Source organism: Hypomesus nipponensis, chromosome 22, assembly GCF_054491055.1.
Source record: "Hypomesus nipponensis isolate SF chromosome 22, ASM5449105v1, whole genome shotgun sequence".
NCBI classification, from domain to species: Eukaryota; Metazoa; Chordata; class Actinopteri; order Osmeriformes; family Osmeridae; genus Hypomesus; species Hypomesus nipponensis.
The window spans coordinates 11,976,687-11,996,532 of record NC_140382.1 but is presented as its reverse complement, the minus strand read 5'-3'; the positions used below and the strand labels follow the sequence as shown (position 1 = coordinate 11,996,532).

At 47.5% G+C, this 19,846-nt stretch overlaps 1 protein-coding gene across 1 annotated transcript; it reads left to right on the top strand.

Annotated features, from left to right (window-relative positions):
- Positions 1 to 484: 484 nt before the first annotated feature.
- On the top strand, positions 485 to 19,738 carry prss12 (serine protease 12). The gene is made up of 13 exons (XM_084687141.1): positions 485 to 992; positions 2,570 to 2,708; positions 3,897 to 4,069; positions 4,265 to 4,415; positions 4,941 to 5,119; positions 5,302 to 5,443; positions 5,526 to 5,746; positions 8,830 to 8,971; positions 11,436 to 11,641; positions 12,419 to 12,497; positions 13,411 to 13,533; positions 16,899 to 17,194; positions 18,332 to 19,738. Exons 1-13 carry the CDS (start codon positions 659 to 661, stop codon positions 18,661 to 18,663), a joined length of 2,517 nt encoding a protein of 838 aa, XP_084543267.1. The 5' UTR covers positions 485 to 658; the 3' UTR covers positions 18,664 to 19,738.
- The last annotated feature ends 108 nt before the right edge of the window (positions 19,739 to 19,846 follow it).

Below are 19,846 nucleotides of genomic sequence, written 5' to 3'. Positions count from 1 at the left end.
TACTTACAACCCCGCCAACGCCGTGACAAATAGATTACGCGTTACAATGTTTTGTCCAATAGCAGAACACGTCTCAGTAATATCCTCTGTGGGTTGCAGTTTAATCTCGGTTAATTTCTCTATATTTTCTTTCTCTCTTGCTCTAATTTTACTTTTTATTTTCTAATATTACTTTGTACTTTTCCACTTTTTATTTACTCATTACAATTTCAGCCTCAGGCTTGTTTTAGCATTTGTATTGCGATATTTCCATTCTCGGTTGTGACAAATTATTATAGGCTGCATAGACTTCAGAACGTCCTGACCATATGCTCATATGTAGCCTTCAGCGATTCAAGTGTGATTCAATACGTGGAATACGAAGCACTACTGCATATTAATAATTCAATTGTATCAATAATTTAGCATCCTCATTATCGTTTTGGATAGTGACCCAGCGAGCCCTCAGCCAGCGCAGTTAATGATGCCCAAACTCCGTGTCCCTTGGGACCTCATCATGCGCAAGCTCTCACCGCCAAGCCCCGGGCACATCAGAGCCGCACAACCAGATTTTCTCACTCCCGGTCCTGTCCGTCCCCGGTGGTGTGGATTTCTATGAAGACGGCATTACTCAATCAGATGTATCCTAACTCAGACTGAAGTTTAACACCGAAACAAAATGGGTTCAATGTATACCAACCTCCTCCTTGCGTCTCTACTCAGCATTTTAAACAGCTGTTTTTCTACCGACGTTCCCTCCTTCATCCTTCCGTTCACCGACTGCATCCAGAGCCGCGGAAGAGACGGCTTCTATCAGGGAGCGATAGACGTCACCGAGTCCGGTGGACGGTGCATGAACTGGAGCGAGGTGTCCGGATTTAATGAGAGGTACCCGGGTAAAGGAATAGGAGACCACAATCACTGTCGGAACCCGGACGGGAGGATCCGGCCATGGTGTTTCTTTAGAAATAGCCGAGGCAGAGTGGACTGGGGTTACTGCGACTGCAAACAAGGTAAACATTGACCGGTAGACAAACGGGCTGTTGTTTTTCAATGTTGTGTCAATAGAATTATAGAATTGGCGAGTGTATGTAGCCTATAAAGAAGAGACACAGAGAGAAGGCGATAGAAACAGTGAACTAGCCTACTGTAAGCTTATGTGCGGGTGCACATGCTTTAAATTAAAAGTTGACGGATTCCATTGGTCAATATTGGAAAAAGTCACCATAACTTCCGTACCGTTGTGTCTCTTTGTCTGAACTATGTTGTGAAGCACCCAAAGTATAGTCAAACAAGACTCTCTCACACACCTTGCACGCTCAGGGGGAGATGCAGAGGGCAAGCCTCGGCACATTTGAGTCTTTAAATTACTGTCGAAGTATTTGCAGGTGGAGTAGGAAAACTTGCTTTGTGACTTAAAGGATGTATCTATTTTGTAGGCTATAGCCTACCTACATTTTAATATTCACCCACACTCATACAGTACCAGTCAAAAGTTTGGATACATTTTCCCATTCAGTTGAATGGGAAAATGTGTCAAATGGGAAAATGTGTCCAAACGTTTGACTGGTACTGAATATATTTTTAACATCTTAATTCAATCCATATGTTTAAATTGTCTTCAAAAAAGCCGAGCCTAGGCTAGGTAAAAATAAATTAGGCTATGAGTTGCTTTATAGCCTACTTGCCTACATTTCAACCATGGTTGGAGCAAGCTGTGGTAAAGTATACATGCTGACCCTGGATGTAGCCTAGTCCACTCCTGTGCTCTCTTTGCGATGACAGAAACACTTTGTGTTTGTTGGTGTGTGCGTGATGACAGGAATGGGCCGTGTTATTTCCCCTTGGCTTCACGCGGACAGCGCGTGGTATTTTTAGCATTGGTGAGAGCGCGAAGTGGATTTGTCAGCTCCTTAAAATGAACATAAACACAAATCAAACAAAACAGTTTAAGTTAAAATCCCGTTATTTTTAAGACATCTAAGGATATAAAATGGCCTCCTAGTGTGTGTGTGTGGGCGTGCGTGTGTGTGTGTGTGTGTGTGTGTGTGCGGGTATGATTTAAGACATGACTACCCTGTGCCGGACGTTCCCGTAAGGGCAAGCCTCAAATGCGCTGACGAGACTGAGAGGCATGGATACCCCAACAGTATCTAGTGTGCATATAACTCTGTGTGCGTGTTTTGTGTGCAGGCTGTAACGCATTACCACTTTTACAGGTTGGAAAGGAGAATTTATGATCATAAGAGTGAGATATACGGAATAAAATGCACAAAGCATTCAGGGTATTCCTCTAGCTCCCAGAAGACTAAAATGTACACACACACACACACATACAGTCACAGTCTGCACCTTGGCGTCTGAGAGCTTTCTGAAAGGGCCAGGTCGTAAAATTCACTACATTCTGTTTTTCATATCGACAGATTGATAGGCACATTACTAAATAGGATGTGTGTGTGTCTTCTGTTGTGGAACATGATGTGTGTGTTGTCTGCAGGACGTGTGTATGTTCAGCACTTTATACCACTGCTTCTAATGATAGTCATTCCCTCTTCACACCTTCCCCTCCACGACCCTCCACTCCCACCAGGGTCAGTGCGTCTGCAGGGCGGACGGTCCAAGCTGGAGGGCAGGGTGGAGGTCTACCTGGGTGGGGTCTGGGGGTCTGTGTGTGGAGACGGCTGGGGAGACGAGGATGCTACTGTGGTCTGCAGACAACTGGGGCAGGGGTGAGGAGAGCGCACACACACACATGCACACACATGCACACACACACACAGGCATACAAAGTAACACAAGCAGTACACACTATACAGATACACACAGACAATCTCGTTTTCTAAACTCACATCCTCACTCACACACATGACTGCTGCTAGATTGTGCTGGCTCACACCACTGCTAGCCAGGTGTTTCTACTAATTCAATGAGACATACTGCAGTGAATGATAGTACTGTAGCTGTGGTGTTCAGTCTCATAGCTCAAACATAGCTCAGCTCTTCCTGGTCATCGACCATGAACCCCATGTTGACCGCTCTGGTCCTCTTGAGCTCCTGAAACTTAATGAGCTGTAAACTTCACTGCTCTTCGTTTCTCCTCACAAACAGTCTTTGTAATCTTCCCCCGTCCAACACTGGCATTCCAAACCCCTCCTCTACCCCCTCCCCAAGGGGTGTTTGAATACCTCCAGTTCTCTGCTATGTTCCTCTCTGTGCATACATATACACACATACACACACACACACACACATACACACACACACACACACACACCAACGGTCTTGATTGTGAGAGGAGGTCAGGCCAGTGTCAACACTGTGGTTCTCCAGAGACAAGGGGGGCCGTGACTAGATCTCACCCAGAGACAGTGCACCATAACTGGGGTGAAGTCAATGCATGGCCCTTGATTTCCCTGGAGGAGGTCTCATTGACACTCTGACACTGACACCAATGCAGGAAAGTGTGCACATGTGGTGCACACACGCACGCACACACACACACACGCACACACACACACACACACACACACACACACACACACACACACACACACACACACACACACACACACACACACACACACACACACACACACAGAGGCCAGTGTGCTCACAGGAAGCGAAAAGGGGGGCATATGTCAGTCTCGTGTCACAGAGTTCCAGTGATGAGTTTAAACTGTCGGGTTATTGAGGCAAAGAGAGTGATCTGCCTGACCCGTGAACAGCCCATTATTGACAGGATATGACCTTGGAATGGCTCAAGGTGACAGCCCGCCACTGCCTCAAAATGGCCACTTTGTCTGCCGAGTCCAGATGTTCTTTTTATTAGCTTTAGCAGTGCGCTCTGTGTTTGTGTGCCATCTTTCCATCTCTTCCCTTTTCTCTGCCCCGCCCTCTCTCCTCCCCCACCTCTCCAGGTTCACCGGGCGGGCCCGTACCGCCCCCCTCTCCCGCCTGGGTGTGGCCAGGCTCCACTGGAAGGCGGTCCACTGCGTGGGGGCGGAGTTCGACCTGATGCAGTGTCCCAAGACGGCCTGGAACGGAGGGGAGTGTCCCCAGGCCGCTGCCCTCACCTGCACGCCCCCGGAGGGTAGGGCCACTCCGTGTGTGTGGTTGAATTCCATAAAGGGTTAGGGGTTGGGGATAACACCATTTTGAATCACAGTGAATGTGTTCCTCGCTGGTATCGTAAAACAAATGTGTGTGGACGTGTCTCTACAGCCACATGGCGTGCTTGAATGCAAATGTGATAACTCAGTGATGTGTGTGTGTGTGTGTGCCCCAGCTGCGACCGTGGTCCCTGTGCGGCTGGTTGGGGGGCGTTCAGGGTTGGAGGGGAGAGTTGAAGTGTTCCACGGGGGCCAGTGGGGGTCCGTCTGCGATGACCAATGGGACGACAGTGATGCAGAGGTGGTCTGTAGACAGCTGGGGCTGGGGTGAGCATGCACACACACATCTACATTCACACCCACAAACACTCTCTCAGCACATATTTATAATGCCAATTCACACAGAGGGAATGATGGGGAAGGAATGACAGACCAACAGAGAGAGAGAGAGGGAGGGAGAGAGAGAGAGGGAGGGGAAGAGACAGACATGAGGAGTGATGAGTCAATGTGGGTGTCCTTGCCCTCTTTCCCCCTCGTCAAGTATGTGAAATATTCATGTTGGTTTGAGAGAGAGAAAGAGGGAGGGATTGAGAGAGAGAGAGAAAGAGAGAGAGAGAGAGAGAGAGAGAGAGAGAGAGAGAGAGAGAGAGAGAGAGAGAGAGAGAGAGAGAGAGAGAGAAAGGGCAGTGGTCAGTGAAGGAACATGTGGGGGTCAACTTCTAAACACACCCTTTGTTCCTATTAAGACCAATGTTGCTGAGACGTGCATACTGAACTACACACCCACTACAGATGGTCTGAGTGTGTGTGTAAGTGTGTGTGTTCGGAAAAAAAGTTTCTCCCTCCCTCCAGGGGCGTGGCCAGGGCGTGGGGTCAGGGCTATTTTGGCCAGGGGGCCGGCCGTGTGTGGCTGGATGAGGTAGGCTGCACGGGTAACGAGCTGTCTCTGGAGCAGTGTCCCAAGAACGACTGGGGCGAGCACAACTGTCAGCACACCGAGGACGCCGGCGTGTCCTGCACACCTCTCACTGGTACACACACACACACACATACACACACACACACACACACACACACACACACACATGCTCATACGTACACAAACACACACACACACACACACACACACAGATACACACACAGACACACGTACAGACACCGTAGCTTAACCCTCCCTCCCTCCCTTCCTCCCTTCCTCCCTCCCTCCCTCTAGAGGGGACAGTTAGGCTGGTGGGCGGGGAGGGCAGCTATGAGGGTCGTCTGGAGATCTTCTACCGAGGCCAGTGGGGGACAGTGTGTGACGATGGCTGGACGGACTCTAACACACAGGTGGCGTGTGGGCAGCTTGGCTTCAGGTACACACACATGCATACATGCTAAAAGATCATGCCTCTCATTGGTCAGATCAAATCCAACGTGTGTGAGGGTTCTTCACAGGTCAGGTGAGACCATCCTTTCAGAGGGGGCTGAGGTCACCCCAGTCCCCAGATTCGGTGTGGGGTCAGGTCCCATTCTATTGGACGATGTGAGCTGTACCGGAAAGGAGCCCGGCCTATCACTGTGCAGCAGAAGGGAGTGGCTACGACATGACTGCACACACCAGGAAGACGTGAAGATATCCTGTAGTCCAGAACGCATTGGACAGGGCATCCCTGCCAGTAAGTCTGTGTGTGTGTGTGTCTGTGTGTGTGTGTGTCAAGTACACTATAGCTAATGTTGATAGAATGCTACTGATGCCAGAGCAGCATCCGTTTAAACTGGTCTTCTGCTGCTCTGAGAGCAGAACTGAACTTTAGTCAACAGCCACCCACACAAATAGTCAATACATGGATGTCAGTTTCTCTACCAGTAACTTCTGTAAAAATACCTTACCGCTACACATTCATGCTTTCCTACACACAGTTCCAGCACAAAGTAAAGGTTTCGTATTTATGTGAGCACATGGTTGTGTGTGTGTGTACATATTCATGCAGTCAATGTGTGCATGTGTGAAACACTTGCTCTGTGAGAGAAGTGTGGGTGTCGTCATGGTGATGGGTCCACCATGGGTGGGTTGTTATGGCGACATCCCTGGACATCTGCACTCCATATGGGGGTAAAAGACTACGCAGCACATACCCACACACACACACGCAAACACATACTCTTCAACAGTGTGACTGGAATACTGATGGATTGGAAACAAAACCTTGAAGTGCGTGCTCTCCAACCCCCTAGCAGTCCGTTTAAAAAACCAGGGGATTAGAGAACAGAAGAAAAAGACAGGACTTGAGAGAAGAAGAGAAGACAGGATTAGAGAGAGGAGAAGAGGATACTGTACAGTAGTGCTGATGTCCAAAAGCACTGCTTCTATATCCGCATATCTCTCACCACCTTAAAGATCAATGTCTCAACTGTCACATGCCAGTCAAAGATTCACTGGTAGTTTTGTAATTAGATACACTACACTTCATATATTGGAATAGGAAGAAAAATTAGGAAAAATGACACCTATAGAATAGCAGGGATAAAAAAAACAAACAACAAATACTGGAATAAATATTCCTCTCAAAGGGGGATGATGAGGATTCAAGGGAGGGTAAGCAGATCTGGTCAGCTTCCTGCTCGCAGCCAATCAGACTTAATCAGTCGTCAGGGGAGATTAAACGATCCCAGGGAGGCTTGATGAAAGGGGAGGCCAGTCTGCCTGAATGTTATAGGAACAGCTGCCACTCCACTTATCATGCCTGAACAGTCTGTACAAAAGATGATTTAACCTGGTTTGAGACCCCCCCCCCCTTCCCCCTCTATTCCGCCCCCTCAATCACTCCCTCTATGTACATCAATAGTATTGAGGTTAGGTCATTGCACCAAAGCTACTATAAAAGTGAATGTGTCACTATTTTCCCATGCGAGACAGGTAGGAACTTCAGGGTCATGTTTTCTCCAAAAGCATGGGGGAAGATTTTAACAGTCTCACCAGTCACTGTCAGACAAGTGCCACCTCATCTCTAAAGCCCTCAATTCCTAAACAAATCTCACAAGACTTGGATAGGTCTTAAACTTTAATATGTACCTATGATATTCTGGTAGGAATCATTGAGTATCAAGGGGCATGGTTTAAGTTCCAGAGATGGGGAAGGATTTAACAGTCGCACTTTTGACTGAAATAGCTGTTTCATTAGATGGCTTAAGATTGTCTGGCAAGAGTCAGCCAGTCCAAGCATGGGACATGATGTCATTGCTAACTAAGGTGTGTGTGCGTGTGTATTGCCCCCCATAGCCCCCTCAACATACCAGAGACAGATTGGTTTATGTTGCCTTTGGACCAACGGAAAAGCCATGCGGCACCTTGAAGTCCCTCACTCTCCGTCTCTCTCTCTCTCTCTCTCTCTCTCTCTCTCTCTCTCTCTCTCTCTCTCTCTCTATCTCTCTCTCTCTCTCTCTCTCTCTCTCTCTCTCTCTCTCTCTCTCTCTCTCTCTCTCTCTCTCTCTCTTTATCAGCTGATAGTTTGATGTGTGCCTGTGAGCGATGTAAGTGTATTGACTGTGTGTGTGTGTGTGTGTGTGTGTGTGTGAGTGGAGGACAGAGAGAGAGCATTGATAATGTTTGTGTTTCTAAACGAGGAGTCTAAATTGGAATCCTCACGCTGTTTCCTGAGGAGCCAAGATCAAGTAAACATTCCCATACTTCCTCAACTGCTCCTCTACACACACACATGCACACCCGCACACTTGTCACCTCTACACGCGCACACACACACACTCCTGACCCCCGTCACTTTGGATTCTAAATGGCATGGCCCCGATAAGATCATAAAATTATTTACTACCCCCATGTGGAAACAACTGCTCATAAAATCCCTCCCTCCCCCACACACACATGCACACAGACACACACACACTCCTTCATTGAGTGTAGTCCACTATATATATATATATATATATATATTGGGGTTGATGGACAGACAAAGAAACCCAGTGGATAAATGGCACCAGTCTTAGAGAAACTCCAAACACATATGGAAAAGACATCACTACCTGGTTGTGTGCACGTGTGTGTGTGTGTGTGTGTGTGTGTGTGCCAGTCAGTTGAGAACCATGATGATGGATCTGCTCAACTCAGATCTTGAAACTCTCAGACTGATTTAATTAGCCATCTCTGGACAAATGAGACTTTTCCTGGACTGTGTGTGTGTGTGTGTGTGTGTGTGTGTGTGTTCATGCACACATATACAGTAGGGAGGGAAAATGTTAGGCTGAAGAATGGCCTTTGAGTAGCGACTGGGCATAATTGTTTTCCCTGCTGTGACCCCCCCCCCCCCCCATACACACACACGTAGGCGTTGAGTGGGATTCTGTGTATGAGAGGAGACAGGTGTTTGAGCTACTTCCCCCTGTGTGAAACAGGAACACACTGGTCCCTCACACAGGCCCCTGTACCAGTGGACCATACTCTGGATGTTAGCTCAGCCAATCAAGAACAGCTAAGGCTGGGCTTAATCAACATTTACTTGATTTGCTGATATGGGCTTTCTGAAGAATTAGTATTTGGAGACTGTTACCAAAGTATCGTGGGTGTTCAGTGTTTCCAGTAAAGTTATAATACTTACAAGTTTTTTTCTTCTTTCTGACTTTGTGTGTGTTTCTGAGCTGAAACAATCTGGCATTGCTCTCACTCTGAGTTTGTGTGTGCATGCTATATATTTGTGTGTGTGTGCGTGTGCTGCGTGTGTGTGTGCTGTGTGTGTGTGTGCTCCAGGTGTCCCAGTGAGGCTGGTAGGGGGAGAGAGTCCCAGGGAGGGCCGTGTGGAGCTCTACCTGTCTGGCCAGTGGGGGACGGTGTGTGACGACGGCTGGAACGACCATGGAGCTGAGGTGGTGTGTCGACAGCTCGGCTACAGGTGTGTATCCTGTGTGTGTGTGTGTGTGTGTGTGTGTGTGTGTGTGTGTGTGCGCGAGAGAGAACGAGAGAGAGAATACTCTACATGTCAATTCATACATCCATCTAAACTCTAAAACGCGAACACACACACACACACACACACACACACTCACACACAGGGTTCAGGGTTCAAGAAAGACTGTTTCAATATCTGGGGTTGTAGAATAACAGCCGAGGAGATTGGTGAGTGGTGACATTATAATGATGAAGTACAGTCATTACTGAACAGTGTCATATTGAATTAACACTGTGGGAATGCAGATCACACAAATTGTTTGGACAAGCTTTCATCCCCGCCTCTAACTCCCTTTCTTTGCCTCTGTCTTGCTCTCTCTCTCTCTCTCTCTCTCTCTCTCTCTCTCTCTCTCTCTCTCTCTCTCTCTCTCTCTCTCTCTCTCTCTCTCTCTCTCTCTCCATCTCCATCTGTCTTTCTCTTTTTCTCTCTTCACTAAACACCTCATATTGTCTTTATTGAATCTCTCACCCCTAAACATTCCTGCTTATCACACAACACACAGCCTACAGGGACCTCTGAAATGAAACAAATGACCTCATGTCACAGAGTATCTCCTTATTGCCCTTTCAATTGAATTCTCTCTCCCCCAGTTTCCTCTCTTTCTCTCCTCTCCTCGCTCTCTCTTTCTCAGCAGGGGACTCTCATCCTTCTCTCATCCCCCTCTCTCTGACACATGTGTCCAGGATGAAAGACACATCTGGAGTCCATAAATGTGAGAGAGAAAGTGAAAGAGAGGGTGGGAGAAATAGGGAGAGAGGGAGCATGTTCCAGGCGTGTTAGAACCGTTTTGGGTCATGGCTTCGTCTCGGACAGGGCGCGGTGATAGACCATTACATACATCATGCACCCAGAGGACTGGAGAGGTGATGACACACACTGAGACAGATAGAAACACACACACACACACACACAGCCCAGGAAGTGCAGGTGCACCCACACTTTGTGTCTGTGTTGATATGTGTGTGTCCCTTAGGCCTTAACTAATCAGTTATGGTACTGATTCAGTCAAATAACCATAGAAAAGGGTTTCTTGTAGACACACACACTCACACACTCACACACAAACACACACACACTGGGTTTGGAGGCAAAAAAACTGCAGCGAGTCTTCACGGTCTTCTACCCTAAATGATGCAGAATAGTAGTACACTCAGTACAGGGAGAGAAAGATCCATTTAATGAGGGAATTGATTTTGTTTGAAAAAGATTGTTTAGCATCAATATTAATGGACCATTAACTTGGCCAAGACTCAAGTGTAGGAAATAGCATTTTTCTGAACAACAAGAAAAGGGCGCCACAAGTTTTCATGTTCCAAGCCTGGGTCTTAGGAGAACCTTCAGTTAACCCAAATCTTCAACAGGACCAAACCAAATATAGACTTATGGTCTAAAAACAATGAATCACTACCAAGGGCAATATCAGCAGCTATTAGATGTTGTTCATTCTTTAAAGAAAACCTATAAAAAACACTGGTCTCACCAAAAACAACCTGTCATAGTTAATCGTCTGTCCAAAGATAAATAATGACTTCCTTGGGTAACTCAAGCAGTAATGTATGAAGCAACGACATTATCTTTCAGTTTGGAACTATGGAAGGAATTAAAGCGTTTTCCCTGGAGAAATATTAGGAGAGTTAGCTGTCGGTCAATGGAAGTTGGAGTTCAGTCTCAAATGACATTGTTAGACCCTGGACATTTCATCTGAACAGAGCACGGTGTGGCTAGATATGCCTATGTGTGTTTCTGCTGTTGCATTACTTGGGTGTAGTGTTTCACGGTAGAAGTAGACAGTTTAGATGTTTCAATAACAGAGGGAGGATTTACTTTTGAGAGGCTATGGAATCATTCACACACACACACACACACACATGCATACACGCACACATACGTGCATGCAAACACAGAAACTCTCGCACATACACAAGATCATACAAGCACACCCACACGCGCACACACACACATTGGATGAAGCGAGTCCTTTGCAGAGTTCAGAGGTGAGGGTATGATACTATGTTATCAGATAGAGGTTTCAAGGCCTAATGTGTGTCACAGCCTGGGAATGTCAAATCATAACACCAGCCCTCCTCTCCTGTCATCACCAACTATACACATTGATAACCAGGCTGGCCATGTGTGGATGTGTGTGGGTGGATGTGTTTGTGTCGCACTGAGAACATCAACGAGCTTAATGACTCATACTAGAGAGTAGCGGAATGTAAATAGCTTCTTAGAGATGCAGCCCACCTTCTACGGCCATAAACACAAATTCAAGCTTGCACCTTTTCCCTCTGTGTGTGTGCGCACGTGTGTCTTTGTGTGTATGTGTGTGTGCGCACGTGTGTCTTTGTGTGTGTGTGTGTGTGTCTTTGTGTGTGTGTGTGTGCGTGTGTGTGTGTGTTGTCTCCAGCGGTGTGGCCAAGGCTCGTGTGATGGCGTATTTCGGCGAGGGAACAGGGCCCATCCACGTGGACAATGTCAAGTGCAGCGGCGAGGAGCTCTCGTTGGCCGACTGCCTGAAGCAGACGCCAGGCACACACAACTGTCGCCACAGCGAGGATGCGGGGGTTATCTGTGACTACGGCCAATCACACCCCGGAGCCGTGGAGGGCAAAGGTCAGACACCGTCTATCTAATAACCCGGATCAGCTGCACATCTGCTCATGTGTTATGACACACTTATTGATTGCCTTGTTTTGACACATTGTTGTTTTAGTTCAGGATGCTGCACATATTTGACAGTATTTGCAAATAGTTTCAGTCAACTATTTAACAAACATGTCCTAATGTTTCATTGTTTCATACAAACGTATTGACTAATACGACGATGATTGAAGACACAGGGTGAAAGGGGCATCATTCAATAGGTGCGTGCGGGTCAGGGAGGGAGTTTAACTGTGAATGTGTGTGTGTGTGTGTCTCCAGATGGTAAAATGGAGAACTATGTTATAGCTACACCCTGTCTATCACACAGCAGGACAGATGTTGGTCTTTCACAGCTTACATATTTCTATTACACACACACACACACACACACACACACACACACACAGCGAAAGGTATGTGGGTAGTGGAATTGTGTTTAGACTGCTTGTGGTGTCATTGATTGGATTGAGTGAAGAAGCAGTTACCTATTTCAGCATGAAGTCTCTAAACCCACACACACACACACACACACACACACACACATACATACAGGATATACACATGTATGAAAAGTGATCTTTCATTTATTATTACTATCAATTCAATAATCTAATAACTCTTCAACCTGAGCCCGAAGGTATGGGTTACCCATCACCAACCACCCACCCACCCACACACACCCACCCACACACACACACACACCCACACACGCACACACCAATGGTTGTCCTCTGCTGTCTGGTTCAGATCCTGTGGACCTAGTCTGTGGTCTGCGTCTCATACACACTCGCCAACGCAGGATCATTGGAGGAGAAAACTCACTGAGGTAAGAGAGGGAGGGGAGGAGAAAGGGAGAGAAAGGGAGAGAGAGAGAGAAAGAAAGACAGGGGTGAGAGGGTGAGAGAGACAAACAGAGATGGCAACATAGAGAGAGGGGGGAGACAGAAAGAGAAGGGAGAAAGAAAGAGAGGGAGAGACAGCCAGAGGGTGAGAGCAAGAGAGCGAGAGAGAGGGAATAAGGGCGAGAGAGAGGGAGAGAGATGGAGAGGGGAGAGAGATAGATAAGGAAGGCTGGAGGGGGTGCAAAGAGTAATGTTCAATGGAAGTACTTGTGAAAGAAAGGTAAATGTTGTAGAACGAAGGAGTGGGCCAGGAAAAACAGTTGCTTGAAGCCCCCCTGTTCACATGCTGCCAATGCACCTCCTCATAGAGGTGTCTGAGTGTGTGCTGTTGGAAAGGGAAACGGATTTTCTACAGTTAGAAAGCTCCACAGACTGGAACTAAAGCACAAGGTCAAGGGCAGCCTTCCCACGAGGAGTTTGTGTGTGTGTGGGGGGGGTGGGTTATCTGTGTGTGTGTCTGTTCTTCTTTGTACGATGGAATCTGTGTGTGGCCCCATCTGTGTGTGTGGGCGCATCTGTTTGTGTGCATGTGTGTGTTTGGATAGTGATGTGTGTATCCTGTACATGGCAGCAGAAGGAGTTGTCCTTCTACAGTTACTATTATGTGTTTATCACTCCTCATCAATCCTATTGGTTTATTTGGATGCAGCCTTCAGTTAGTTATACATATTACATATGTGTTTAAGTAGACTTGAGTGGACTGAGTTGGTGTGTTTGTGTGTGTAACTGCATGTTTGTGTCTGTAATTATGTTTTCTGACTGTGTGTGTGGGTGTGTGTCTCTGTGACTGTGTATTTGTCTCACTGTACTTGTGTGTGTGTGTATGTGTGTGTGTAGGGGCGGCTGGCCCTGGCAGGCAGCAGTGCGTCTGCGGGGGTCTCGGGGAGACGGCAGGCTGGTGTGTGGAGCCACGCTCATCAGCAGCTGCTGGGTCCTAACCTCAGCACACTGCTTCAAGAGGTGAGAAGCTCCTACACACACAGTCACACGCACACACACCTACACGCACACACACCGTTCTACTCCAGCAAACCCAGTCCTGTTCTCCTCCTCAGCCACCCAGCTCCACTCTCCAACACACAGAATGAAATCTCTCAAATGCTTTGATTAAGTCTACTTGTCGGACCAATCAGTTCCAATGCAGTCAGTCAATCAATCAGCTATTTTCTACACATTGTCTGACCCGGAGCTTAACCCTGGTATAACCACAATAACGGAATCTTTGTTGATGTTGTGAGAGCGGAAGGGAGAGTGAAGGAGATAGAGAGAGAGAGAGGGAGAGAGAGGGAGAGAGAGAGAGACGGTTCCGTCTCAGTCACTCCGTCCAGTCTGTATTCCACATAGGCGCCCTGTCTCCACATTAATCACCTCCACTATGAGTTTGGCTGAGCCAAAACAGACCTGTGTGTGTGTGTGTGTGTGTGGGGGGTGGGGGTGGTAAAGCCTCCCATATGGGGTTGATTTTCTTTTTTTTTACCTGCTGGATACAAACATACACTCCCACACAAACACCCTGGTAAAGGTGTGCGTGACGGAGTGTGTTTTGAGTATGATGAATATCTTCAGGGTTCTCTCTGCAGTCGTTATCTACAGGAGGGTCCAACGTTTGGATATGCTATGAAAACCAGAACACCTTGTGGTCCATTGTTGAGATTATATTACAACACACTCGCTCACACACACACACACACACACAGACACACACACACACACACAAACACACACAGCCCATTCCTATGTGGTAATTGCTTGTGATCCATCTCAGTGTTTCCACATTGAGCCCAACTAGACGGGAAATTGGTATTTCCCAAACCCATTCCCAGTGTGGCTCCATAAACTGTTCCAGAGCCCAGGTTCTACCTCTGGGCATCTCTGAGATGGAAGACTGCCTGCTGGAGGACCTCAAACTAAACCATCACTCTCAGAATAACATTTGTAGCGGAGACATGCTGTCATATGGATGCATGTGAATAGAACAGATCACTGGCCCAGTCACACACACTGGTCCTGACTGCCTGCTAGTCAAACACCTATTACCTTTAGGAAAAGTCATTTGGACCTTGTAAGCCAAAACACACAGACTAAGTTAAGGACTTCCGAGTTTGAAGAGTGTCACCTTTCATCCAGGTGGACGCAAATAGAAGCATGTCACCCCCACACACACAAACACACACACACACACACACAAACACACACGCACAAATACACACACACTCCTAAAGATATCCTGAAGGCCAGAAGCACCTAATGCCAATCTAAGACCATGGACTCAGACTTGAACCTTCTTTTGAACAATGAGCTGAATATATAACACCTTGTCCCAAACCAGATCCTGAATTCCTATACATTACAGTGATATATGTACAGTATGTACAATATTGTGGTTCTTCCTAAATCTAACCTATCAATATGTGTGTTAAGTGCCCCTACTGAGATATGCAATAACATCAAAACACATCTAGATATGCCATTCTAGATTCGAGATCCTAGAGAGTGAAGAAAGTGTGTGTGAGAGAGACACACACGTGAGAGAGAGAGAGAGAGAGAGAGAGAGAGAGAGAGAGAGAGAGAGAGAGAGGGTAGTCGTGTGTGTGAGAATGAGAAAGGCCCCAGTAAAGTATTAGTGTGGATTGTATGCCTAGTTGTGTGAGCAGATCAGGTGAATGTGTGTGTGAGTTCGTAGATCTATGGAACGTCTTTCACCTGGCGTGTTGGTATCGTTCCCAGGACGGGGTCGTTTTCCGCAAAGATCCTTGATGCCGTAACCTGACACGGGAGCTTGGCTCGGCAGAAAGGCCTGGTCTTCTGCTCCTCTCTTCTGGACCCCTCGTTCCCTCGCTCCCTTGTTCCCTTGCTCCCTCACACCTACTCCAGCCTGTGCTGGCTGTCCAGGCCCCTGACCAGATAGGAAAGGTCACATGAATACAGACACACACACTATCAAAAATACATTGTCAGCGATCGATAGACAGGAAGCGCTGACTGAGGAAAGCGTTGGAAAGAGAGAGATAGAGAAGAGGAGTGGAGAAGGGAAGGGAGAGAGCAATGCCAGTGAAAGAAGAGAAGAGAGGGAGGGGGGGAGAGAGGAGAGATGGATGACTGTGTCAGGGGTGATTGAGAACCCCGGGACTCTACACGTCGTCGATCGAGCGCTCATGTCTGAGCTCACGTGTCGTCCAGTACGCTGATTGTTACATGTGTGTGCAAGTTAGTTTAGCGTGTGCCCGTGTGTGTTTGCTAAAGGGAACATGCCTCTGGTGAATATCTGTCATTGTAGGATCTTGGTTATGGTGTGTGTGGAAATCAACGCAGCTATTGGGGGCGCATGCAAACACACGCACGCATACACACACACACAATCCTTCTCTGTCACACACACTATCATTGCTCTATCTCACATGCCCACAACACTTCAGTGTCTTTGTGGGGGTGGGTCGGCCAGTGTCTGACTGCTGTGTGTGTGGGGGTGGTCAAAAGAATTCCTTTGTTAATAATTTGTTGCACAATATTAATCAAAAATGATTCACACCTTCACATGAGTCCCCTTGCCCTGAGACCTGCTTTCTTACCTGCCTGTTTCTACATCTGTCTGTCCACCTCACCTGTTGCTTCAGCTGGCTCTCTCACAGCAGCATGCTGGATGCTGTCCTTCTCTCGTACTCTTTCTTCAATGCCTAACAAATCTCTCTTTCTCTCCCTGACCCTGTCTTTCTGCTTTAGCACCACTGGTTGGAGCCTGAAAATATTGTAAACAATTTCTGCATATATGGAAGTAGCACCGCTAGTGCTAAATAACTATTTAGCTGGTCGGCTCCATGACGCCGTGTAAGTAGGGCTTGTGAGACTGGAACCCACTTGTTTATCAGATTAAGACATGTTCGTAGGTACCTAGCGAAAAGTAGACTCAACTTTCCTAGACTAATGCTGAAGGCTCGCTGATATAGCTGTCTGTCTTACAAGAACGGCGGATATATGTCATTGTTAACGTGTGCTGACGTTGTGACTGCGTATGTGTGTATGTGAGAGAGACGCGTGAGAGACAGAGAATATGTGGCGGCCGTTGTTGATTCTGTGGTGCACCGCCACAAATTAGTCTGTGTGGGAAACACTGCACTTTGTCTTTCACACACTCTCAGTCAAATATATTTATCTTTATACACTCAATCAACCATGCCAGAAACTTCACTACCATCTCTCTCTCTCTCTCTCTCTCTCTCTCTCTCTCTCTCTCTCTCTCTCTCTCTCTCTCTCTCTCTCTCTCTCTCTGTCTCTCTCTCTCTCTCTCTCTCTCTCTCTCTCTCTCTCTGTGTCTCTCTCTCTCTCAGGTATGGTAACAGCACCAAGCTGTACAAGGTGAGGCTGGGGGACTACCACTCCCTCGTCCCGGAGGAGCACGAAGAGGAGTACGGCGTGGACGCCATCCTGCCGCACCCCAGCTACTCCGCCCACGGCAACGACCATGACCTGGCCTTGGTGCGGCTGGCGCCAGGGGCGGGGCAGAGGGGCCAGGGCCGGTGCGTGGCGTTCAGCCCTCACGTGCTGCCGGCCTGCCTGCCACTGAGGAAGGAGCGCGTGCTGAAGCAGGCCAGCAACTGTCACATCACTGGCTGGGGGGACACAGGTGAGGAGGGGTATGTGTGAGTGTGTGTGTGTGTAAAGATCTGCTCTTTAGAAACAAACCCACCACTAAGGCATGATGGACCACAGCCCTCCACTCTTGACTTTAAACATACGCTCTGAAACACACACCCACACGTCACCACATCTGGGGAAACACATCACTGTACTTGTACACATCTGTACATGATCTATGAGGTCACTTCTGATGTCATCAGTAACATCAACTTTCAAACCCCGCACCACACTTGCACAAACACACCATGACAACATCACACACGCTCTCCAATGAAGCTTTTCTTTACCAATATGTTTGTGTTTTGTATGTGTTTTCGTCTATTTTTGTGTGTGGCTCAATTTTGGGCAAATGTGAAAGGGTAACTGTACTGTAGGGGTTATTTAGAGAGTGTGATGACTAAGGGTGTGTGGCCTGTTTGGCAAGGAAGGATGGGTACATCCTACAGCTGTGAGGGTCATATCATATGATGTTGGTGGGCTGCCAACACGCCCACACATACACACACATACACACACTAGACATACTCACACATCATATCTCACTGGTTAAACTTTCCATAAAAGTGGGCCATTCCACTTGCAGTCACACCACACGGGAGAGATAGAGAAGGGAGTGCACTTAAGAAGGCTAATCTGTGGCGGAATGTACATTTTCCTTTTCTCTCTCCCTTCCCCCCTCTCTCTCTCTTACCCCACCTCCTCTTTCTTGCCCCCCTCTCTTGTCTCACTTACTCCAAATTCTCTCCTCTCACTTTAACCCCACCCTCTCTCTCTCTTGTCCCACCCTCTCTCTCTCTTGTCCCACCCTCTCTCTCTCTCTTGTCCCACCCTCTCTCTCTTGTCCCACCCTCTCTCTCTCTTGTCCCACCCTCTCTCTCTCTCTTGTCCCACCCTCTCTCTTGTCCCACCCTCTCTCTCTCTTGTCCCACCCTCTCTCTCTTGTCCCACCCTCTCTCTCTCTCTTGTCCCACCCTCTCTCTCTCTCTTGTCCCACCCTCTCTCTCTCTTGTCCCACCCTCTCTCTCTTGTCCCACCCTCTCTCTCTCTCTTGTCCCACCCTCTCTCTCTCTCTTGTTCCACGCTCTCTCTCTCTTGTCCCACCCTCTCTCTCTCCCTCCCTCAGGTCGTTCGTACTCTAAGACCCTCCAACAGGCCCCCCTCTCCCTCCTACCCCGTCGCCATTGCCAGCAGCGTTACCACGGCGCCTTCACCAGCCGCATGCTCTGCGCCGGTAGCGCCGACCAATCAGAGCGCCGAGTGGACAGTTGCCGCGGTGACAGCGGTGGCCCGTTGGTTTGCGAGCGTCCCGGAGGGGGGTGGGTGGTCTACGGGGTCACATCCTGGGGTCACGCATGTCGGACGCAGCATTCTCCGGGGGTCTACACCAAAGTGTCTACCTTCACGTCATGGATACATAAGGTGATTGGACAAGATGGGGGCAAGGAGAGAGGGTAGCCAATGGGAGACGCTGATGGAGTGATGAAGAGATGGGACGATTGTAAAGAACGTTTCACTTGATGTCAGCCAAAACATATGATAAAAGAGATACCGTTTGATCACAGCAGGACTTAAGTGGGATGTTGCATTTTGATTGGCTGATGAAACGACTACCAATGGGAAATGACTTATGGGATGAGGGATTTTTTAGTGTGGGTTTAGCACAAACCTCCTTCTCGTACTGTCTACACAGCTTATCTAATTAGCACTTCAGAGTATTTAGGCAGTTACGCATAACTCAGTTTGTATTGACTAATTCAATTGATCAGGGCTGAGCGTGTTTTCAATCCAAAGAGCTCAGGAGGAAAAGCTTTGTTGTGAACAACCAACTTCTCAACCAACTTCTTAGGTCCATCTGGTTGTAACCTGAAGCTGTCTGAGAGTTCAGCTAAGGATCACTTTGAGCGGCATGACAGGGACCATAGCAAGGACAATGTCACACACACACACTCACATGCACATGCACAAACATACTTTAAATAGTCAGAGCAGTCACAAACATGCCGGTGTACGTGGTGTGACAACTTCAAAACAACTTAACACTTGACAAAAGTTTCAGACTTGCACTAAACAAAAACATTTTGGGATAAACATCATAGCTTAGCTGTCCTAGCTATTTTTCGTTTCATTATTTAGTCCTTCGGTAAGAATGTCTTATCCTTTGTATGATCCTCCTTGTGTTATTTATACCTGCATAGTACAATGTAATGTTGTAAAGGTTTGACAGTAAACATGTCTAGAATACATGACTGCTTCCAGTATCAGACACTGCTGCAGTGTTACTAGGGTGCTAAGGACTTCTGGTTTGAAGAATTGTACATGAATACACACATGTGAGTTACACGTTTCTGTCAACTCATAATGTTAATATTCTAATTCCTACTTGAGTATGATTGTGCTTTTGACGGGGGAAGGCGATATGACAAGTTTGATTTTGTACTATTTCAATCAGTAGACACTCAGCTACCTTCAATTTAGTTGTTTACGGGAAATAAAGGAAAGTACTGAATGCTGAACTAGGATATTGTGAAAATGTCTGGTTTCTTGTTATGTGTTTATACTTTCAAAACATGAATACCTTAACTGACCCCCCCATCTCTTTGAAGTCAACCTTGCTGCTCTAAAATGACTGCTTGTGGTA

What these genes read in the sequence shown, in the direction of transcription:
- prss12 (XM_084687141.1), top strand. Translation starts at nt 659, where the DNA reads ATGGGTTCAATGTATACCAACCTCCTCCTTGCGTCTCTACTCAGCATT. An exon ending in TGCAGACAACTGGGGCAGGG is followed by an intron (nt 2,709 to 3,896) that starts GTGAGGAGAGCG and finishes CCACCTCTCCAG; the next exon opens with GTTCACCGGGCGGGCCCGTA. An exon ending in TCAGCACACTGCTTCAAGAG is followed by an intron (nt 13,534 to 16,898) that starts GTGAGAAGCTCC and finishes TCTCTCTCTCAG; the next exon opens with GTATGGTAACAGCACCAAGC.